At 51.6% G+C, this 24,250-nt stretch overlaps 1 protein-coding gene across 1 annotated transcript; it reads right to left on the minus strand.

The window, feature by feature from the left end:
* Positions 1-2,928: 2,928 nt before the first annotated feature.
* LOC131562128 (serine/threonine-protein kinase pim-1-like) lies at positions 2,929-13,187 on the minus strand. Its single transcript, XM_058811699.1, has 7 exons — positions 13,118-13,187; positions 12,537-12,664; positions 4,844-5,431; positions 4,667-4,717; positions 4,103-4,469; positions 3,284-3,460; positions 2,929-3,035 (listed from the first exon to the last, which is right to left on the minus strand). Exons 1-7 carry the CDS (start codon positions 13,185-13,187, stop codon positions 2,929-2,931), a joined length of 1,488 nt encoding a protein of 495 aa, XP_058667682.1.
* Between the last annotated feature and the right edge of the window lie 11,063 nt (positions 13,188-24,250).

Consider the following 24,250-nt stretch of genomic DNA (forward strand, 5'->3'; position numbering starts at 1 on the left):
CTGGCACAGATCCAGTGCTCCAGAGCCTCCTTTCTGTGCCCTTGCAGCTGCCTGGGCACAGCAGCCTTTTCCATCTGGAAGCTCCCCATGCACAGGGAGTGCCCAGCTCCGTTCCTTGCACAGCCTCCAGGAGCCCAGGGCTGCCATCTCCAGTCCCTGCTGGCACTGGGGGCTCCCAGGTGCCTCAGGCTGCTGTGACACCGCTGCACACGGGAGGGAAGAGGGGCAGGGGCTGTGCTCAAAGTCAGCTCCATGTGCTGCTGCTGCTGCTGCTGCTGTGGGGTCATTTGTGCAGCCCTGTCTGCCCAGAGTCAGGGATCAGATGCTGCCAGTCTCTTCCAGCCCTGGCTGCTCAGAGTTTGGGCCTTGGAGCCCCAGGTGGCCAAAGGCAGCTGCTGCTGGTCCCTGTGTGTGCTCGAGTTCAGCAGTGCTGCTCCATCAGTCTGTGCCCAGCAACGGGGAAAAGCCTCAGCCCTGCAGGGCCAGGAGCTGCCGGGCTCTGCCTGAGCAGCTCAGCCAGCAGGAAGGGAGCTGCTCCACATGGGAACCAGGAGCAAAGGACATTCCTTTTGTAGGACATGTTTTCGATTTAGAGGGAAAAAAAAGGAAAAAGGAAAAAAATAGGTAAATTGTAAAAGATAAGAATAAAATCCAAGTGTTAGTGAAAAAACATAACACAATGTTAGTGAAAAAACCAAAACATAAATGCAAAGATACATTCTTTGCATTAAGAGGTAAATGATCTTTTTCAGAAGAGAACTCAGTTCTTTACATTGTAAATGTGCTGATGGCATGGATCCATCTTACTGACCTCAGCAGCCTCTTAAAAGATTTTGGGCTTTTTTCCCAACACTGGTATTTGAAATTGTGCTCGAAGCAAGAGGAAATTGCTTTGTGCCCTTCCAGCTCCAAGCAGGACTGGGAATGGAAACTCTGTCAAAGCCCAAATCCTTTAGAAGATGACCTTCCTTCTCACCCTGCGAATGAGCTGCACATTCCCTTTGAAACTGCCAGGAGTTTCTTAGAGTCACAAAGTCCCACTTACGGCTTTTTGCTCTGGTTTGGAAGTGCAGAAGGGCAATTCTCCATCCACCAGCTCCAGACTGCACTGCCTCAGGAGCACGGCCCACTCGCCAGCTTTGGCCCACTCGTGGCACTGCTAGAGGAGGAACAAAGTGCAATTGCACAATTCCAGCCAATCAAGAAGGAAGAATGGGACAGACAAAACACCCTGTGCAGATCCAGGCGTTCAGCTGGGACTGTGGAGAGTTTGGGTCCTTGCCAATTGGATGTGTGTCCCCAGCTGCAATCTCTGGGCCTGCAGCAGAGTCTCACTCACCTGCCAAAGCAGAAAGCTCAGGCGCTGTGCTCACAACGGGCTCGTCTGATGCAGAGCTGTCAGAGCAATGTGAGGGCAGAGCCAGCCCAGCTGGGCCCAGGGCTGAGCCCAGCTGAGCCCTGGCAGAGCCCAGAGCAGCCTCAGCAGCCGCAGAGCCCGGCTGCAAGGAGAGAAAGCAGAAACCGCCCGTCAGCTGAGGGCTCCTGTGCCCTTGTGCCAAGGCCTGCGGTGCCCAGGCCATGCTGGCTGTGCCCAGAGCTGTGCCCAGAGCTGCCCATCCCTGCTGCCTTTGGCACAGAGCAGGAGGGCAGCACATGTGCCCAGCCTGCAGCCAGCCACGGCACATCCAGCCCTCAGCAGCTGCCCAGAGCAGGATGCTCCTGTGCTCGCTGCCAGCTCCCAAAAGCTCTGATACCACCCTGCCAAGCACACAGGGACCCACCTCACGCCAGCCACGGCTGCAAGAAAAGCTGCTCCCAAACGATGTCCTCAGCCTTCTTCAAGGGCACGGCCCATCCACGCCACAGCTGCTCCCAAGCACTTCCCCATCCACACTGGACCACCTCGAATGCTTCCTCTGGAATAACAAACAACACATTATTGAAAAGAGTTTAGAGACAAAAAGGGAAAAAAAGAAAAACGGTAAAAACTCTTATCTCTGTCAGGCCCTTGAGGAAGGCCCAACCCCTACATGGTAGGGAAAAACCCAGCCATGGCTGTGAGAAACCCACACTTTCTCTCTTCCCCCCTGCACTGCCCCCCCAAAATCACGGTGACCCCAAAGCAAACAAGGGCAGTGGAGCAGCCCAGCCCTTCCTTGCCTGCACAGCAAAGCAGCTGTGCACAGGTTCTGGAGTCCCACCTCTGCTCCCACCATGGGCTTTGTTTGTGTCGGGCTGGCTGCCCCAGCCCCAGCCCGGGGCACGGTGGGTGCTGGGGCTGTTGGCAGGGCCAGGAGCCCACTCCCATTTCGTACCCACCCCAGCCCATCCTCCCAGCCCTGCCAAAAGCAGCTGGGCAGCCACTGAAGAATGAGTTGCATCTGCCCCAGCAAAGGGGGAGCCTTTGGTTCCCCGCCATGCTGGGCAATGCCCAAATCTGGCAGAATTTCCCTGGGTGGGGACTCACCTGCAAATTCCCTGTGGAGTTTGGCTTTGAAGAAGGTGCCAGAATCAAAGTCCATCACCTTCAGCCTCCCGTGGCCAGGCTGAGAAGAGCTTGTCATTACTGATGTCACCCTCGCTGTCTCCAGCAGCAGCAGCAGCAGCATCATCCCCACCCGGTACAGCTTCTCCAGGGGCTCCTTCTCCTTCCCTGGGGGCAGACCAGGCTCTCAGGGCTCTGCCCAGGGCCCCAGCTGTCAGGGAACCAGGACAAGCAAAACCAGCTGGGATGGCGGCCACCAGTGCTGGGCAGAGCAGCTCAGCTCCAGCACAAGGGCTGCGTGTTCCCATCCCATGACCCCGGTGCTGTGACACAGGCAGCACAAAAAACTCTGGGTTCCTTTGCTTCTGACTGCCAAGGCACATGTGGAGTAGGAACTTACCAGGGCTCTGGATCAAAGTGTGCCTGTGGCTCTCTCCCTTCTTCTATGGCAGAGGAATATCCCACATCCAAGGATCACAGAACAGGTCTTCCAGTGTGGGTCTGTCCAAGGAGTTCACGGATAAACACCACCTGATCAGGTCTTTGCACTCTGGGGAGAAAAAGCAGAAACTGAAGGTCAGCCAGAGAAGGCTCCTGTCTGCTTTGCCCCACTATTCCCATGCCCAGGCCATGCTGGATGTGCTCAGAGCTGGGCCTAAACTTTCCCATCAATTCCCTGTTTTGGAGGAGAGCAGGACATGTGCCACCTCCTCAGCAGCTGCCAGAGCGGGATGCCCACGACCCCGCTGCTGGCTCCCAGCACTGGCATTCCCCCCGTGCCCAGACAAGAGGATCCACCTTGAGAGAGCCGTTGTGGCAGCGGGAGCTGGCCCCAGCTGAGGTTCTGGCCCCTCCTGAAAGGGTGCTCCCCGCAGACCATCTGGTGCAGCAGGATGCCCAGGGACCAGACCGTTGCTGCCTCGCCATGGTACCAGCCAAAGTCGTTCCATTCCGGGGGGCTGTACGACAGTGTTCCTATGGAATACAGATGGAGTTCATCAGGGGGATGCTGCTTCTCCCAGAGCCTGGCCCCAGCATCCCTGCACCTGCGGGGGCTGCATCAGGGGCACACAGGGTGACCACTGCCCTCTCGCCAGCACCTGGGACTTGTGCACAAAGTTAGGGTTGGAAAAGAAGCCTCTGGTGCTGGAAGAGGGCAGCCCTGGCTAGGCTCAACCATGACATGCAAAGGAAAAACCCACTCTATGCTGGGGAAAAAACCTGCCCATATCCTCCCTGCCTGCATTGCCCCAAAAATATTATGAAGCCAAGGCAAACAGGGCGAGTGGAGCAGTCCAAGCCCTTCCTCTCATCTGCACACCAAAGTGGCTGGGGCACAGGTTCCGCCCTCCCTCTCTGCTACCCCCACCCACGGGGGGTTTGGTCGGGCTGGCTGCCCCAGCCAAGCCCCAGTCCTGGGCAGAGTGGCTGGCAAAGGCTGCCAGCAGGGCTGGAAGATGGCTGCCCACCCAGCCCTGCTCTAAAGTAACTCAGCTGAAGATTCAGTGCCCTGACTGGCAGCAAAAGGGAGAATCCCCGCTGCCACAGCCAGCTTGGGCTGGGAGATGTTGGGCCATGAGATGTCAGCAGCGGGAGCACAGCCCTGTGTAGGCTCACCTGCAAAGTGAGTGTAGACTGTGTCCTGCAGGTAGGTGCCACAGCCAAAGTCAATCAGTTTGGCCTGCCCGGTGTCCAGGTCAACCAGGATGTTCTCTGGCTTGATGTCCCTGTGCAGGACCCTGCAGCTGGTGCAGTGCCGCACGGCCTCCAGCACCTGGCGGAACAGCTCCCGCGCCTCCTCCTCGGGCAGGAACCGCCGTGCCCGAATGAAACGCTGCAGGTCCTGACACTGCTCTGGCCGCTCCAGCACCATCACGATGCAGTTGGGGAGCTCGAGCCACTCCAGCAGCTGGACCACACCGGGGAAGCCAGTGGACACCTTGGTCAGCAGCACAACCTCCAGGGGTGCGCTGGTGCCGTCGGGCTGCGGAAGGAGCACGACGCCGTCAGTGGGGCCGATGCCGTGCCGGGCCTGGGGAAGCCCTCAGCCAGCCCGGGATGCTCTGCGCCCTGCGCTGGCCCCACGCCCGCTCTCCCTCGGGGCGTCCTGGCGGCTCCCACCGTGCCGGGCCCCGGCTCATCCCCGGCCGGCAGCCCCGGCTGCTGGCCCCGCTCACTCACCAGCTCGCCCCAGTGCCGGACGCGGTTCCGTGGCACCCTTTTGATGGCCACCTGCAAGCCAAGGGCAGCAGCGGGGTGAGCTCGCTGCCCGTACTGCGAGCCCCATCCTCCGCTCTCCGCCCTCCTCCTCCTGCATCCCCTCCTCCTCCTGCGCCCGCCGCCGGCCCCGCCGCTCACCGGGGCGCCGTCCGAGAGCCGCGTGGCCGCGAAGACGCTGCCGAAGCCGCCGCGCCCCAGCAGCGATCCCAGCCGGTACCGCTCCTGCAGGGCCTCCTGCGCCGTCCCTGCGGGCGGGACGCGGCTGTCAGCGCTCGGCCCGGGTCCAGCAACGGCCCCCGAGCGCCCCTCACCCGCCCCGGGCCGGCCATGCCCGGGCGTTCGCTCCCAGGAACGCGGCACGGGAGGCTCGGGGCCGGCGGCCGCGCTGCCGAGCGGCGGAGCTCGGGCCGGGGAAGCCGCAGTGGAGGCGGCGGGAGCGGCCGCGCCGCGTGTGCGCTCCGCGGGCCCCGGGAGAAGCCGGGGCCGGGGCCGGCGCCGGGGCTGTGGCCGGGGCCGGGGCCGAGGTCGGGTCGGGGGCCGGGCTCGGGCCAGGCGGAGCCGAAGGGCGGCGATGCCGCCCCAGCCCCAGGCACTGATGCCCGCCCAGCAGCGCCACCGCCAGTACACCCAGAGCCGGGCGGAGGCGAGACCGTGGCGGGACGGCCGGGGCCGGGCACGGGGCAGCCCCGCCCGGGGCCGGGGGCGGGCCGGGGGCATGGCCCGGCCCTGCAGGGGGGAGGGAGGAGGGGAGAGGAGAGGGACGCCGGACAAGGGACCCCGAGAGAAGGGTGCCCGACAGCGGGAAAGGGAGAGAAAGAGAAAGAAGAAGAGAAAGAAAAAGAGAAATAGAAAGAGTGCTTAAAACTATCTGTTTGCTGCTGCTGCTGCTGCCGCTGCTGCTGCCGCCGCTGCCGCCGCTGCCGCCGCTGCAACTGAAGCACCGGGGCCGTTCGTCCCCGTGTCCGTTCCCCGCTCGCCCCACGAGCCCCACGTTCGAGCCCCGCGCGCCCCGGGGACAGCCCCTCTGTCTGCCCAAACACGGGAACTTTGCAGCCTTGAGCCCGGATGCAGAGCCCTGACTCCTGCACACTGGCACAGCGATCCCCTCGCTCGCTGCTGTGCATTGTCCTTGCTGAGGGGCAAACACTGTCGGGCCACCTTCCCTTGGGGTAGGATTCCTACCTGAGCCCAGCACTGCACTTACATCTCCAGTGTTGCTTTGCAGTAAAAACAGGGGAAGGAAAACTGTGTGTGGCTCATGGTATTTTAGTGTCTAAAAATCACTACGTCATCGATCTTAGAGATGAGATGCATCTGGAATTACTGGGATGCAACATGAAAAAGGGGAGCATAGAAATAGATAAGGGAAAACATCTTAGATTGTTTCTTTCATTTTCATTTTACTTCTGGAAAGCTGTTTCAGTTTTCCAGGAATCTCCTCCTGTCTGCTCTCCCCAAGAACCTCTCATGGAGAACGAGGTCAAGTTTCTGTTGCAAGATTTTCCATCAGGGAATTATGCCACATGTGAAGTTTTCATTGTGACTGTTCTGGTTTAGGGCAAATTTTGGGAGGAAATCTCCAAAAGGGGTCCATCTAGAAAGCAAGTTCAAGCGTCCCCTCCCCGACTAGTTCAGGAAAAGACTTCCCTTGAGAAAAGTTAAAAACCCCAGTTTGTTTAACAAGTAAAGTATTCACAAGCATGAAAAATGAATAATATTAAATAAAACCTCGGACAGTGCTGAAGAGATGGCAAATTCAGAAGGTCCTTTTTGTGGGTTGTAGTTGGCTCCCTCGGTCTCTTCTAAGTCCCTCTGGTGCTGGAATGCAGCGTCCCAGAGCTCGGGGGGCCACAGGTGTGAGCTGCTGCTGCCGGTGTTTTTCTGGGTTTTCAGTCCAGAGCAGGTGTAAACAGTTCCAAGAAAAAAGAAAGTCACAGTCCAAGGAACTTCCCTGCCCCAGCTAGCTAAAAAACAATTGCTAGACATGGGCTGTGAAGGCATCAGGAAGTTTCCAAGTCTGAGCACTGGTGGTCTCAGCTAACACCAGAGCTGGATGGTGCTGGAGCCAGAACCTGCAGATTTCCAAATTTTGGCTTTCTGTGCCAGCAAATCGCTGGACTTGGGCTGTGCCAGCACTAGGAAGTTTTCAGATCTGGGCACTGGCGTTGCCAGCAAACACCAGATCTAGGTGATGTCGTTGCCAGTGATAGAAATCTGCTGGATTTGTGCTCTGCTGGCACTGAGAAATTTCCAAATCTGGGTTCTGGTTACATGAAACGCAAGATGTGGGTGGTGCCAGAGCCAGTAAGAGGAAGCTGCCACAGGTTTTGGATTTCTGTGCCAGCAAATTGCTGCACTTGGGCTGTGCCAGAATAGGGAAATTTCCAGATCTGGGCACTGGCAGTGGCAGCAAACAGCCCATTTCAGGCTCCAGGCTCCAGGCAGGACTGTATCTGGATGCCTTCCTCTTTGTCTTCCTTCTTTCCTTCCTTCTTTCTTGGGATCCTGCGGCCAGCAAACTCCAGATTGTGCAGTGCTGGCAAGGGGAAATTGACAGGTTTTAGCTTACTTTGCCAACAAATTCTGGACACGGGTGGTGCCAGAAGAGGGAAATTGCCAGATGTGGGCACTGGCAGTGCCAGCGCACACCAGATCTGGGTAGGGAATGTGCCAGCACCAGGAAATTGCCAAATGCTAACTTTCAGTGCCAGCATATTGCTGGAATTATGCTGTGCAGGAACCTGAAAAATTCTGGATCTGGGCACTTGTGGTGTCAGCAAACACAAGACTGGGTTGCTGTAGGTACCAGGTATTTGCAAGGTTTTGGCTTTCTTTGCCAGAAATCACTAGACTTGGGCTGTGCTGGCACCGGGCAATTCCCGCATCTGGGCACTGGTGGTGCCAGCAAACACCGGATCTTGGCATTGCCAATGACAGTAGCAGGGAATTGCCACATTTTGGCTTTCTTGACCAGAAAATTGCTGGACTTGGCTCTGCCAGAACAGGGAAATATCCAGATGTGAGCACTGGCAGTGGCAGCAAACACCAGGTCTGGGCACCTGTATTGGCATCAGGAAATTGCCGGATTTTGGCTTTCTGTGCCAGCAAATTGCTGGACTTGGGCTGTGCCAGGACAGGGAAATTTCAAGATCGGGGCGCTTGTGCAGCAAACACCAGATCTGGGTGGTGCTGGTGGCAGCACCGGGAAGCTGCTGGGTTCTGGCTTTCTTTGCCAGAAAATTGCTGCATTTAGGTTTTGCTGGCACTGAGAAATTTCCAGATGCTAATTTTCTATGCCAGCAAACTGCTGGAATTAGGCTGTGCAAGCATCTGAAACATTCCTGATCTGGGTACTGGTGGTGTCAGCAAACCCGAGATCGGGTTGCTGTAGGTACCAGGTCTTTGCTTGGTTTTGGAATTCTTTGCCAGCAAGTTGCTGGACTTGGGCTGTACCAGAATAGGGAAATATCAAGATCTGGGAACTGGCAGTGCCAGCAAACACCACATTTCAGGAAGGACTGGATCTGGACCCGTTCCCTCCCTGCCTCCCTCCTTTAGCAAGGTGCCAGAGGGGCTGGACAGCAGCCAGGCAGAAAGGGACGTGGGGACACTGATGGACAGCAGGCTGGACATGAGCCAGCAGTGTGCCCAGGTGGCCAAGGAGGCCAATGGCTCCTGGCCTGGCTCAGGAATGGTGTGGCCAGCAGGAGCAGGGCAGAGATTCTTCCCCTGTGCTCAGCACTGCTTGGGCAGCACCTTGAGTGCTGTGTCCACTTCTGGGCCCCCAATTTAGGACATGGAGTGGCTGGAGCGTGTCCAGAGAAGGGTAGCAAGGCTGGGGAGGGGTGTGGAGCACAAGTCCTGTGAGGAGCAGCTGAGGGAGCTGGGGTTGTTTATCCTGGAGAAGAGGAGGCTCAGGGGAGACAAGGCGGTTTCAGGGCACAGGCTGGACTTGATGATCTCCAAGATCTTTTCCAACCTTGCTAATTCTGGGATTCTCTGGAACTACCCTTGGACCAGTTGCAGGAGGAGCTCTAGGCCTCCTCTTCAGAAGCCCCAGCAGCCCAGGACCCTCAGCTTCTCCTGCCAGCCCCAAAGCCCATCCTGTCAGTCCTGCAGAGCCTCTGCAGCTCCTCCTCACTGCCCAGAACAGGGAGCCCCAGAGCCAGACACAGCAGCCCAGATGTGCCCCCCTGGCCTGGGGTGCCGCTGGCAAGGGAGCAGCACCAGGCACTGCAGGAGCCTGCAGACAATTGATCTGAAGGCCAAAGCTCCTTAGCTCCTTCTGAAAGAGCAGGAACAGTTCCTCATTCCAGAGTGGTGGAATGCTGGGCACCGCAGCTCCGGGTGAGGACTGGACACAAGTTTGCTCCCACTGAGTGCTGGGATGGGTTCTGCAGGAGCTCTGGGCTCCTGTGCTTGCCAGGCACAATGAGGAGAGAAGGAGCCAAGTCCACTGATGTGGGAAATGGATTTGTAGAAAGTTTTTAGAGCCTAATAGAAGGCCCACAAAGTATGAATCTGTATATAAATCTTGAGACAAGAAATGCTAACTTAAAAATTTCCATGGAATAGGACAGATATTGTTGAGAGAGAAATGCAGCTGGAAAAAAGTTTCAAAAGATGGCCTTGCAAATAAGATTTTGGAAAAACAGAGCTATGAAAGATGCATTGTAGTGGGACCCACAAAGAGTAGTTTTAAATAATTGGCTTTAAGGCATCTACAACATGGCATGGCAAAAGGCTGATAGACCAAGAAACGCTTATAATGTAAAATATTTAGGAAGTAGTTGGCTTCTGATTGTGATGGCGTGAATGATAACATCTGTATTGTCTCACCCTTCTCATGAGACTGAAAATGGAATAGAAGTTTTTAAAACACCTCTCAGTTGCCCCATCTCTAGGTCAAGAAAAGAGTATTATCCAACACACTGACACACCTTTTCCTCAAGCATAGCCCAGCCTGGACCAAACACACTGAAAGGTTTCCCCTGTGGCCCATGTCTCGAAACATCAGGTCTGCTGTTTGACAACTCAGGTTGGTTTGGTGTCAAGGAGTTCCCTCAGAAATACTGGGTTTGTCTTCCTCTGTGCCTTCCCCTCAGCAGCCTTGGGGATGCTCCTGTGTGAAGCCATCTGTCTCACACAGTTTGAGACAACTTCAAACAGGATACTGTGCAATAAGTCGTCTCCTCTAAAGTGTTCCTGCAATCCCTTTCCAGCAATGGGAAATTATTACTGATAGATGAAAGTGGAAAACCCCCAACAGTTTATTATCAAACAGAATCCCCCATGACACGCGTTCCAAGAAGGCGCCGGGGTCTCTCTCGGAAGAACAGGAGCTGTCACGGAGCAGTTCCAGCAGCTGATGGAAGCTCGGGGACTCATCCGGTGTCGGCTTTCTCCCACGGCAGAGCTCCATGGAGCGGGCAGGGCAGTGAAGCAGCTGGGCTGGAGCCCCTCGCTGCCTTGTCTCCCCGGCGTGGCTCAGCCCACAGACTCTCGGGCTGGGAGCGGGGCCGCTCCGCTCCTGCCGGCACCGTGTCCCTGGGCTTGGACAAACAGTTTCCTGCCAGGAGAGCCCTGCACACTGCTCCACAGATCTTTCATAAAGGCCCAAACCAACTCCAAACACTCTGTCTGCAGCAGCTTTGCACAAAGGGCTGCAGCAATCCGGGACAGCTGCAAGTGAGTGTCGGAAGGCTCTTGTCTTGTTCCTGTCAGCAGAATTCTTGATGATCTGATGCAGTTTTATTCAGATGTAACATGAGAGCGGAGGTTTTTTGTTAAAATATTTCATGATGAGTAACAAGCCTTGGGTGCATGAGGTACAGGACTGACATGCCAAAGCATGAGCGTATCCTCCAAAGCGGCCAGTCTAATTGTCCATTTTATTACTCTTGTAATTACTTCACACTAATGAGGAAAACCAAGCTCTGCTTGGAGGCAAAACAGGCATGGGATACACTATGGTCCCTCGCAGGCTCAGCAGGGCTGGCAGTGACAAAGCAGGCCATCTGCTTCATTGTGAACCACTACAGAGCTACATCCCAATCTGGTTTATGTAGCGTGGTATTATTAAGAGCTCCTTTTCTGCATGAGACACAAAAAGGAGATTCCAAATGATCTTCATGCAAGCATGCAGTAAAGAACTGCTTCTGCTATCCTAACAAAGCATTTGCTTTGGCAATTACACTCTTCCCATTCATCTTTTGATGCAGACACGTCAGGTTTTCTCTCACACCCCTGCAAGGCTGGCAGTCTCTGTTTCCCATTTCCTGTTCTTCTCTAGAGATGGTGCAGTGGCTGCTTTGAAACAAAAAGCCCTGAGATCTGGACAGCGTGAAGGAGCATGAAATGCTAATTAAGTGCTCATATTGGTAACACCCAGGTCTGCACTGCCCAGTGCTCTGCAGCAGCAGCAGCAGGACCATGCATCATTCCTGTTGGTTGATGTTCATGTTTCTGGTGTGCAAGAGCAATGACTTTGAGGAGGGACAAAAATGCCCCTCTTCAAACAGTGGGTGTGCAAGGAGATGTGAAGTTTCACAGCCTTTTCTAGGATATTTCAGAAAGATCTAAGAGAATATTGTGGCATGGGGTAGGTCCCTAATTTTGTCTCCAGAGAAGTCCCCAAAGGGCACATTGACTCTGCTGCTGATGGCAACCCCATAAGCTCATGGACCAGTTTTCCCTGCAACGTTCCACCCTGCCTGGGCTTTGCTAGGCCAGGACTAGACCCAGAGCTAAGCAAACACAGGCAGCCAGGTGACATTGTGTAACATCAGAAGCTGGCAACCATGAGGACTTTCCTGTCAAAAGGTTACAGCTTGCACTGGGCCCAGAAGTGTTTTACCCTAATGCAAAGCAAATTGAAATGTGAAGTTTAAAAGCTTCAAATGACTATGAAAGGAAACTGCAGAATAATTTCTGGAAGGGCAGCATTGTCAATGATCATGCTGCCCACCAAGAGCTGGAGCTGAATCCAGAATTGCTTCTTCCAGCTGTGCAGGAATTCATTCCACTGGTAAGCACTGATCCACGGGAACAAATGATCCCCTAGCTCTGGGCTGAATGGCAGCCAGGCTGCAGTGCAGATTTGAGGAGCCCTTGTCACTTGTTATTGGCCTCCCAGGGCACTCATCCTTCTGCAAACAAGGTGCAAACAACACAGCTGCACTGCTGTCCCGGATAAATATACATATGGGTGACTTTGCCAAAGCAGTGCATCATTTCCCAGTGAAATACATGACCTCTTCTTACCTATGGAATTGTGATTGAAGACACCTGTGAGCCAGATCTGTGGGAGATTGCAAAGGAGAAAAGCTTTGGGATTTGGGCACACTTCTCTTGGTTTCTTTGCTCAGGCCTTTGGTGAGCACAGAACACACCTAGGTAGAAAACCTTTGATTATACAGGATCTTTTGGATCCATTGTCCCCCAAACAGGTCAACAGGTGACTGTTGTAATGCTAAGTAACAAAGAGCAGCACAAATGACACAAAGATAACATGGCCAAAGTGGAAGAGGAGAGGCCCAATGAGGAAAGGATGTGGTGAGACACTGGCACACTGAGTGAGCTGCACTCCCATAATCTCTACGCCAGCAGGTCCTGGTCTCACATTCTCCTCTTGGTTTTTTCGATTTTGTTTATTTATTTACTTTTTTTTCATCATCAAAATGAAATATATAGAATTAAAGACATGTCATCAAAACTTAAAGACAGAATCAAAACACATTAATTCAAAACTACATCTAAAGATCAGAACATATGTACATCTATAACTATGAAGCCTAACGCATCAATCCTTTTCTTCAAGCACTCTCCATACAGGCGGCAGCTTCTTCCTTAGCTTGGAGGATAGAGAGCTCTTCTGGATGAGAGACAAGGACTTTGTGGGTGAGAGAACATCGGAAGTGTCCCGAGACAACTTCTCGGTAAGACTGTAACCAGCCAGATCTGCAAAATGGAGACACAAAGTTTAACAGAGGCCACAATGCAAACCTAAAGCATCTGAAGCTCTGTATTTCATGGGACACATTTCCTGGAGATGTGTAAACAGCTGCACAGGGAAACATGCTCCTGCTGGCAGACACTGAGGCAGGCCAGGGCAAACCCTGAGCCACTTGCCCAGAGCTGGCACAGGCCCAGCCTGGCCTCTGGGCTGCCCTGGGACAGCAGGGAGCCCAGAGCCCTGTGCTCCCCAGGAATGGCTCAGCTGCACAGGCACCCTCCTGCTCCTCTGCCTGCCCCACAGCTCAGCAGCCCCACAGCTCCAGGGGCACTGGCAGCAGCACAGCTCATTGCAGGGGCACATGCAGGGCACAGCTGTTCCCTGGCAATGTGCACAGCCTCTCTGGGCTGCCACAAGACCCTTCCTGCCAGCAGAGATTGGCCCAGCTCCCCCCTCACCTCTGTGTGAGGCTGAGCCATGACTGCCCTTCATCTTGTCCTCCATCTGGAGCTGCTTCAGGCCCCCCATGCCATGATTAGGAAGGGCAATGGAGAGAGTGGGGCAGATGCACACCCTTCCTTAGGATTTCGTCATTTTTGGCACAGCTCAAAAGGCAAATCCAGAGGTTTCCAACTCAGCGCTTCCTCAGCCTTCTGGAGAACATCTCGCCTTCACCAGCCCAGCATTTTGGAGAGGTTTTCCCGCACATGTGGAGGCTTGCTGGCAGCACATTCCTTCAGCTGGGTGCCCATCACCTTGCAGAGGGCAGAGGCCAGCTTGGTGGCCACGGTGCGGACGCTGGCGCTCCGCACAGGCAGCGCCTTGTTCTCCAGGCAGGACCAGAGCACGGGCAGGGCGTCGCGCTGGGCAACTTCAGGGCTCCTGGCATGAACCCCCTGCACAAGCACTGCCGGGACAGAGACACAGCTCCTTACCCACCAGCCTCACTGCAACAAGGATCTGCCTCTGCTTCTGCTTCTTGCCAGCCTCTCTGGCCAAGAGCAGCAAAACAGCACCCAGAGCCCCTTGGTCCAGAAACGGGCAAAGCAGCTGAGCATCCTGGAAACAGAACCACCCACCCCTCAGCACTAATTGCTCCAACCAGAGCCTTGTCCCTGCGGCAGACTTCCTACCTTTACTAAATTATTTCACAATCTCTGCATAAACAATGAATGAAATGTCCAATTGCCTTTGATTTCCATTAAGAAGTTGTCTAAACCCACACTGAAGATTTGGAAATGCACCATAGAGAGGAAATGGAGAGATTTCTAATAAAAGTAATTATTCCATTTTTGTAACTTTGATGCCAAGTGCCAAATGTCTAATCTGGCTCTTCCCTGTGCTCAGTGGCACACAGCAAAGGGCAGGGTTAGAACACACCTCAAAACTCCAGCCCACCAGAGATGGCTGCTGCCTGACAGCTGGATGAGAAACATCAGTGGCCAGCTGGGGTCTTTGGCAGAATTCTTTTGGGGCTTCCAGCAAAGACCTGGTTCAAACCTCAGGGTGTCTTAGATAATTACTCAGACCCCATTGCCTTGGCATTTGGGCATCTCCACATTTTAATGCCACTTCCCCTCTCAATCTTAATGGCATTTTTTCTTATGATGTCCACTTGAATAAGGGCATAGAGAAAGAAAAATGCTACACAGGGGACTCAAATATAACCAAAATACGAGTGTTTTTTCATATTGTCTCTGAAATATCTCTGCTCATTTTCTGAACTGAACTATATCAAACACAGACCAAAAGTTACTACCAACAGGCTTCTTGCATGGCAGATTTGGCTGAGAGATCAAAACCTGAAATGCTTTGGAGACCATTCTTGTTTTCTGATCAGACAAAATGTTATCTAGCAGCCATTTAATATTCTGTGGTGGAAGAGACTTCATTTTCTCTATGCTGTTAATCCACCAGCAGTCAGCAACAATGAAAGAGCTCCTGCAAGTACCCAAAACCAATTCTGCTTAGCAGGAAAGGGTTATGGAACCCATTTTAAAATGGGAATTCATTTGAGTTTAAATGCAATTAAAGACATTGGTGACTACTGAACAGGAGGAGCACCTGTCTGTTCCTACTATATTGCAGAGAGGGCATCTGCTCTTTCTAAAGTACTCCAAATTTATGGTTAAATCATTTTTTTAAAAAAGATGACCTCTCTTTCAAAGAACAGCTAAACTAAATTCCCTGTTGCTGGAGATGTACTTTATTCAAATGCTCTTTAAAGGGCCTTTGACATTCCCAATCACTGAACATGCCCTTTTGAGATTCCTAATGAAGACACAAAGTGTATTAAACCTTGCATTCAAAGATGTTGGCATAATTAGCAGTGGATTTAGCCCCAGTTGAAGCAAGGCTATCAATCATCTTCTCTGCTATATATTGAGATTATCCTTTTTCCATTCCTTGGCTCTGGCTGACACAGCAAGCTCCTCTGAGGAATCAATTATCAGCTGCATTTGTAGCATTTTGGGCAGCGCTGACCCAGGCAGACACTGTTTGCACACCCTGAAAGGCTCAGTCCAAGGCCCCTCTGACAGCACAGGCAGGAGCCTCAGCACTCTGCTTCTGTCCCTGTGCCCCAGAGGCTGCCTTGCACTAAACCCGTGCCTCTGGTACCTCTGTTGAGTTCTGGCCTAAGCTGTGACCCCCAGGCCCTGCACGGTTCAGCCTCAAAACTTTCCAAGAGAAAAACAAGAATTCTGTGAGGACAAAACAAACTGATGCCCTGAAACAGCATTGGCCACCATTTCCCCTCAAAGATCACAGATGCCCCTGAGCTCCCCAGAGAGGAGCCAGCTGGGGCATTTTTAGCCCTCCCTTTGCTGGAGGTGGTTCTGAGCTGCCCCAGTGAGAGCTCAGCCCCAGGCCGAGCGCCGCCCCCATCTCAGGTGCTGCCCAGCTCTGCAGCAGCCAGGGAAAACCTGCCAAACCCACCTGCCTTGGCCATGGGGCAGCAGGGACAAGCTCAGCACCTCCTGGTTTGGAGGAGCTGCTCTGCTGTCTGCTCACAGGCATTCCCTGTAAATGCTCCCTGGGAAGAGCTCTGGGCTCAGAAGGGGAGGCCAAGCCTGTGATACGCTCGGTGACATCCAGCAGGGCTTGGCCACTCAGGTGATTCCATTGGTAGCTGAACTCTTTCAGCAGGGACACTTTATCTACAAGGGAAACACACGTTTCTGCTCACTTTTCTTAGGTCATAGGAGAAAGGGCAGGGCCAACCCCATTTTATAAAATAAAGTACATTTCTGTGGATTTTTGAATCCTTTTCTTCTTTCCTTCCAGCCTACTTGGCAGGGTTTTAAATTCCAAAATAAAAGCTCTCCTTTTGTCGGTTTCTCGGCAGTTTTATGGCCTGGAAAGGCTCGGGGATGGTCTTGGGCAGCCCGCGCTCCAAAGGATGAAAAGTGGCTTCAGGTTTTTTCTCGGTCTTCAGTGTTTATTAGTTGTTTATCTAAAAGATTTTCTCTCGGCCCGACAGAGGTCTGCACAGCAAGTCAGCCATGAGCACACTGAGAGCCCCCTATCTTTATACTCAAAATTATGTATACAATATTTATCAATTTTCCCCAATACCTTCTACCCTTATTAACCGGTGCACTTTTAGTAATAACCAATCCCAAAGTGCCAACATCACCACAGAAGATGGAGGCTAAGAAGAAGAAGAAGAAGAACAGGACACGCCCCAATTCCTCCATCTTACTTCTTTAGACCCCCTGTACAGAAATCCTAAACCCTGTGTTTCACACTCTAATTAACTTATCCCTTCACCATTTACCCCAGTGAAATCCTCCCATCCTCATACAGGTGTCGTCTCCCGTGTAGGATCAAAGTCCTGCCTCCAGACACTTCTGGCAACATTCCAGGACTCCCGAGCCCCCCAAGGGTGGTCTCGGTCACTCTGCACATGAGTCCTGAGGTGCTGAGATCCCACATCCTTTCACATTTGTAAATCCAAAGTTGTTTGCTGTAGCTGGAGCTGTGTTAAAACATTTCACATCAGGGACCTCAGGAGTTCAGTCACATGGAAGCAGTGAAAAGGTTTTGCATCCCAGAGCACAAAGGAAGAGCCCCATACTTGGGACACAGAAAGGCACTGAGTCAGGCAGTTCCTGAGTTCACAGAGCAGCTGGGGAGGAGAAAGTGGAAGCTCCCCTTGAAGACCTGCCTCTTCAACACTCCTTTTTGCAGGCATATTTCCCCACTGCAGCATTCTCAGAGCTGACATAAATCTGTGTGGCAAAGGAATTTAGAGCAGCCCTTGCCTATGTAGTTAATTGCTGTGGCCATCTTGCCCCACGCAAAACAACACGTGGAACAAGGCATCCTTGACAGCTGGGTTCATACCTGTTTGTTCTAAAGAAATGAACTTGGTGAATCACAAGTTCCCCTTTGAACATAGAAGACAAAGAAGAAAAGTGGAAAATAGGCAGCTAATGCCTCTAATGTAGAGCCTTGCAGGTGGCTGCCCTGCAGAAGCTCTGATGGGTCAGTGTCCCTTCATGCCAACAGCAAAGCTGTTCATTTGGGAAGTCAGACGGGGCCCAAGCAAACTCCAAACTCCCTTTGCCTCTGAACTGTAGCAGAGCTGCAGTCCAGGACTTGCTCTTCAGACAAGCAGCACAGAGCCAAGGGCTCCTGGGACTGTTGGGAAATGCTGATCCCATTCCAGCCTGTTGGGGATGGTGCATAAGGACTGCACCTGCACAGCCTCTGGTGGGTGTCAGCTGCAGTGTTCCCCAGACAAGAGCAGCTGTCGAGGCACTCAGCGCTCTCTTGTGCAGGAGAGACAGAGACGAAGCTGAGGAGAGTCCCTGCCAGGGCTCAGCCTTACCCAAATGAGCAATGGATTCTCCCAGTGCTTTCACAGCTGCCCCACGAACCCTGGGATCCTTTGAGTTCAGGTTCTTTGTTATTCTTTCCACCAAACCAATGATCACCGGGTTCAAGGCATCTTTCAGGGCCCCTGTGATTTCAGCCATCACGTCCAGCACCCTCTGCTTCACTTTCTTGTGGCTGTCAGATATTCTCAGGACAAAATAATCAAAAATCTGTGAAGAGAACAAGCAATGTGAAAGCTGGATTCAAATGCCCCTGTTTGAAGAGTGGCTGTAGCAGTCAGCAATGTCAAAGATGAAAGTGATCCTTTCTGTCAGGGCAGCACTCGCTTGCACAATTTCTCTGTTTTCCTGTGGGCCACTCACTGGAATGGTGGCGCAACCTCATGCTGGTTGAAATATTTTCTTCTGCTTTTAGGAGGTTTGGCTGGGGACTGAATGGTTGCTATGGTATTTCTCTCCATCTATAAATCATTAAATCAATTCCATTTATTATTGCTAAAGAGTACCTTTGCTTTGAATGGAAGCAGATGTTTACAATGCCTGGTTTTCTATACAGTTGCCTCAAGTACTGAGGGCAATTATGATTCTGCCAAAGCTATGGCTGGAGGAGATCTAAGTTTTCTTTGTTTGTCTCAGAGCCAGTGTCTGGAGAAGAGCAGGGCCCTGATCAGCTCTTCCAGGATCCAGACAATTTCTCTAAGTAACAGGTGGACTTCTGAAATGTAATGTGCTGTACAGATCTCATTAGAGCAGGTTCAGTCCCTTGACAGCCTCATTATCAGGCACCTTTCCCTGGAGAAAGGGAAAAAGCAGCTACTGGGAGGAGAAGGCAGAGATGAGTCCTTAGCTGTTTTCCTCCTTTTCCAAAGAGAAAAAAAGACTCCCAAGAAGGGTGAGCACTGTCTTTACCAAGAGGAATAGGAACAAGGATGGAAATGAGTAGCCAGAGCTGTGCCTGTGTAAGACAAGATGGAGTATATAGAAGTATCCTTAAATAAAACAACTGGGTTTAAACCAACCCAGCCTGATACTTCTCTTCCCTGTGCAAACCCATTTTTGGTCTGGAGAACAATTGCCATGCTTTCAGGGGCTGGATTCCCTTCACTTCACCCAGCTGGGAGTAGGAGAGAGCAGCAGTTACACCAGCAGAAAATTCTGCCATCATCTGATGAACAGCATCAATAGGCACCTGCCAGACAAATACAGCTGGACTGAAATAACTTGTCCTGAAGCCTGGACCTGAATTACATTTGTCTGGGTGAGAGGGACCAGCGTGTCCCAAACAGCCAGGACAGAGTGCCAAGACACACTGAATTAACTTTGCTGCTACAGGCTGAGGAAAGGAGCTAAAGGAAAGGAGCAGCGAAGATACCCCACATACTTGGGCAATGTTAGTGGAGATGAGCTGGGGGCTGGTTTTGCACAGGTCTAGGAGGAGTTCCACTCCTTCCATCCGTGCCTGAAAACCCCTTGGCTTCCAGGAGATGGTGAAGCTTCTGGAGCAGCTCCGTTTCTTCCACAGCTGGAGGTGATGTGACCTGGGCTTTTGCACGGGGTAGGAGGTGTCCATCAGAGGGAGATTTCACCTGGAAAATAAAACCAAATGAGGACCTGGTGGTGATAATTATCATAGCATGGCATCCCCATAATGGAAATAATTAGCATGGGCTCCATGATTCCAGAAGGCTGATCAATCACTCTATTATACTATACTATACTATACTATACTATACTATACTGAAACTCATTGCCCTCACAGACAGTCTGATACAGACAGACCAGACTGGGCAATTGAATCCAAAACACCATCACCAGTGGCCAATTAAGAAATTACCCTTTGGTAAACAAATCTCCATAACACATTCCACGTGTTCACAACAACAGGTGCAGCAAGTGAGGATAAGAATTGTTTCTCATTCTTTTCTCTGATCTTCTCACAGCCTTCCCCAGAAAAATGCCTGGCAAAGTTGTGCCTGCTGCTCTCTATGGAGACAGCTGCAGCCACAGACAATACCTGCAGTTAATTGTGAGCAAAACATCTTGAGCAGCTTTCCTAATTATGTGATTTCAAGCTGCAAAGTCATGGGGCTCTGAAGAACAACATGGACCTCATGACAATCATTACAGGAGACAATCTGCAAGTGACATTCTCACCAGTGCTCACTCAGGAAAGCCAAGGATGAGATGCATCTGATCTATCTTCAGATGGCTGCCAGGGCACACAGGTCACTTTGCTTTGTGGAGAAAGAGAGACACTACTGCCAAGTTTAAATGCCTCCTCATATGGGACGTGTGTGTCTTAGAATAAGGGAACTCATCACTCTGGAGAATTGTCTCTGCAACCAGGCATGACAATCTGGAAAAGTAGCTCAGATGCATTCTGAACAGATAAACAGGGCCATATTTGAAAGATTCAGAAAATCAGTAAGAGAGATAAAAACAGAAGCCAGACATCCCAGAACTACACTCACATTTCATTTGCTTCCCTGGAGACCAGATGCACAGCTTCACAACCCCACCGGGAACAATTCTCCTGATCAACCTGTCTCTTCCATGAGCACAGGAAGATGCCAGCTGTGCTACTGAGGCATGTGGTCACTTTCCTGCCACTGCTGAGCAGGACAGAGCTAAATAAATCCCCTCTGCTATCAGAGCAGAACAGGTACAAGCAGCTCTGCAGCTGCCATGAAGAGACAGCAAGGAGCAAATTCCTGTCTTAAATGCTGATTGCAGCACAGGGGGAAATAAACCAAACATGCTGTCCATCAAGCAGATTACGTGAAGGACAGGAATATCAAGGCAAAAAGTGCACATTGAGACACCTGTTGACTGAAGTTGTTCAGGAATTGCCTTGCTCCTTACTACTCAAACTTGGCACTGTTTGAGGGTAAGGAAACCACGATTCCGCCAGGCCAAACCACACGGATGAGAACTGCATCTTTGTGGAAGGGCATCTTGCTTCCAGACTGAGATTTCTCATCAAAACACCCATCTGAAAAAGACTCCACTCAGGTGAAAAAAAGCCCTGTTTGAATTTACTTGTCCCAAGTCATGCAGCAGAAACTTGGCTCTCTCCCAGCCTCCACAACACTGCCCTTGCCACTGCACTGGATCGTCTGAGCTGCCACCAATGGGTGTCTGTTTGTCTCTCCATTTTTGTGGAAACCCCTCCAGAGAAGTTGTGTTCAGCACAATGCACAAGTAGACATTTTTTATCCTAGAGCATTTGTAGGGAAAGGAAACAATCTGTGGCATTGGTCATTTCTGCCAGACAGTTTTTCCTGAGGAAGAGGCATGCAAAGCTTGCCATGTGCTTTGTCACATCTGACAAAAGTGCTCAGTACCGTTTGCCAGCAGACAATGTGGCCTGGGGCTCCTCTGAGCCATCGTTCCTCTCCTTCACCGGCTCCTTGACAGATGGGCCTTCAGCCTTCTGGTTTTCCATCCCCTACAAAGACACAGAGAAACCCCATCAATCTTTAGAGTATAAAACAGGAAATTCCCTGTTGAAAACACAAGTTAAAACCAGGATCACTGCTACCAAGGCTTAGGGAAACATTTCCTAACTTACAGATGAAAACAGACCAGAGATTCAGTGATGCCAACTCTTTGTTTTGAATAGCCCAAGGCAGGTTATGGGTGCTACCAGACTCAGCAGCAGTCTAAAATCCCAAATTCCTTAGTCTTGAGCATAAATGGGAATAATGCAAACTGGCCGGCAATTAGTGTTTGTGAAGGAATCAACAGAATAAATTGGACTCTTTGAGGGTTGGCCCAGTGTGTTGGAAGTTGATTTGGTTCAACACTCACTCTCCCTGTGCCTGCACAAAGGCAGGCTCCCTTCTATAATGTCGATAGAAAAAATAAAATTGCCTCCCTCAAACAAACAACGGATTTTTCACTGGATGCTGCTGAATTCACCAAGCTTCTTCCAGCCCCACATGGCTGGACAGCAGGGCAGTATTCCCAAAAGACAGACAGTCATTGTAGTAACTAGGATTGGCTTGGACATCTTTTGTAAATTTGGGAATTTTCTTGGCACTACTACTTCCAGTGTCCTTTGCAAAGACTCTGTTATCTTCAGAAGCACAATTCTCACTTAATTGCTTTAGAGGGGGCAGGGTAGGGAGAGCATGTTGGGTGCTTACGCTTAAATGTAAATCCATTTTCTCCTCTTTCCCTTTCCTCTTTGTGACAAGTATTGAAAATATTCAAAACCCCACTTTTCCCTAGTAATATCAGTTCCTTTGTGGTCTGCAGATGAACAGGCTGAGGATTAACAGCTCATTCCCAAGAGCAAAATGATTCAGCAGAAGAGGGATGAGCTAAAGACGGATTGGGTATGTTTGATCTCATATTAGCAGTGGCAATACTTGCACAAAGGAGACATTTCTCCTGCCAAGCACTTATTTTCTTCCTAATTCTTGTCAGAATATCTTCCAGGTCACGGGGGGAAAGAGATTGTTCCAAAACTGTTTTACATTGTTGATGATTGAGCAACATCTTCACCATCTCCTGTCCATAATGCCTAAGGAAGGAAGGAATGAAGGAAGGAAACAAAACAAAAGTGAACAAACACAGGAAGAGCGTTACCAGAAGAGACTGATACCTTAAACTCATCAGGTGCAATCCCTGCACAAGAAGGCATTGCCTACTCAGCAAAGAGGGAGATTTACCTCACTTGACACTGCACAGTGCTGTCAGCTGAACACAAGAGGCAAGAGGAGAATGTGGGGCCACAGAAAAATACCATTTCACTCTGAAACTGGGGGTGTGCTTCTGTGGCATCAAAGGATCCCAGGGAACAAGCAAAACACATCTGCTTTGTTGTCACAGCCTAATAGCAGTGTCTTGCTGCCATTGCACAATAATTTGCCTTTCTTTACCTGGCAGGGAAGCCAGGACAAAACACCTCATGCATCCTCTTGATTATTCTATACTATGGGTATGAACAGGGGCAGCTAGTTGCTCTGGTGTTCTTGGCAGCTATTCATGGGAATTTCATCACCAAAGGAAGGGGATTTTGGTGATTTGGGTGGATTTGCCAGTAGGAAACCACAGTTTTCTTCAAGAAGAAGTTTGGAACTCACTGAGCCACAGATAACAGCATTCTAGAAATCTGCAGAACAGGTTTAGAAAGACTGAATATGTTGGCTAAAGACCCCTGAAATATTTCTGGAAAGTCTGAAGTTAATGAGAAATGGATGTTGGGATCCTTCAGTGATGAACATTAGCCAACACTTTGGCTTTGTGTTGTGCACCTAAGGCCAAACAAAAGTGTTGGACTGGCTGATCTGAGCTCCTTTGATCTCAGTAAAGAATCCTTCAAGCCACAGGAAAAAGGTGGCAATGCTCCTTTTTGCTGGCCAACCTCAGGTTTCCCAGCACAGCCATTTGCCCAGGCAGCCCAGAGCAGTGGTCACAGTGCCAAGGCTGACAGAGCTCAAGAAGAGTTTGGACAATGCTCTCAAGCACATGGAGCGACTCTTGGGGTCACTGCACATGGCCAGGAGATGGGCTCGATGACCCTGATGGGCCCTTCCAACTCAGCATATTCCATGGTTCTGTGACCCTTATTCACACCGTGAGGTAACTTCATATTGCCTTTAGTTTCCACTCTTGTGTGGTTTCACCTTTACAGCCAGACACAAAGCGGTTTTCCTGTTTTGGGAGGTGGAATGAAGATCATTACTTGTGTCCTTGTGGCAGTCCTGAGCAAGCTTCCCTGCCACGTGTGGCAGCCTCTCAGCCCTGGGGGTGCCTGCGAGCTGGGTGACTCCAATTCTCTCCACCAGGGACAGGAGGAGTTGGGCCGCACACTCGCGCACCGGGGCGGGGCGGCTGCTGGGGAGGAGAGAGCAAACCCTGGGCACAGGGACAAGGAGCAGCGGCAGCGCCGGCCTTGGCCAGAGCTGCTCCCTGCCCTTGCTGGGGGAAGGAGCCCGGGCTCTCCCTGCGCCTTCAGACACCTGCACAAGGCTCTGTCCTCAGCTAAACACAAAGGTAGCATTGCACACTAGGCCTGCCTGCACGGAAGAGGGAGGAATTCAGTCTCCCTGCACTGTCTGATACTCAGTTTCTTTCACAGTATTTACTCGGAGAAAGATTAAAGAAATAGATGACATATGAATAATTTAGAAATTAAGGACAATTGATGCTGACCCATCAGAGGACACCCAGTACACAGAGCTACAGCAGGACTGAGGCTCTTTCCACCCATTTATCCCCAAATCTGCAGACCTTTGGAAAACAACAAATGCAGGGAAAACACGTGGTGGGCTGTGAAGTTGCAGAATATCCAGCAATGCAGCCTGTTTCTGCTGTGGGGCTTGGCAATGGATCCATCTGAATGTTTTACCCTATTGCTAAGCTGAGGAAAGGGGGGCAGGCAGTTTAGCCAGGCTGTCCTGCTCTAGAGAGTGTCTCTTGGGAACTATCAGGCCCAGCACCAACATTTAAGGCAGCATTTGCTGCAACTGTCCCATGGCTGTCAGCCTGTGGAGGTGCCTGTAAAGTGATTCATCTTCTCAAGGCTAACATGAAACATCAGTTTGCATAGAAAGTAGAGCTCTAAGCCAGGACAGTCATACAAGACTCCTTTGGCAGGAGCTGCACCTGCTGTGCAGGCTGTGCCACACCCAGCAGATTGTCCCCCATGTGCTCCACGCCCCAGCAAGGACCCTCCTCATTTCCCAAGTTAATGGCATCACGAGGAGACGTGGTTTTCCCAGGGCCTCTGTGGTTAGAGCT

Source organism: Ammospiza caudacuta, chromosome 10 (assembly GCF_027887145.1).
Source record: "Ammospiza caudacuta isolate bAmmCau1 chromosome 10, bAmmCau1.pri, whole genome shotgun sequence".
NCBI classification, from domain to species: Eukaryota; Metazoa; Chordata; class Aves; order Passeriformes; family Passerellidae; genus Ammospiza; species Ammospiza caudacuta.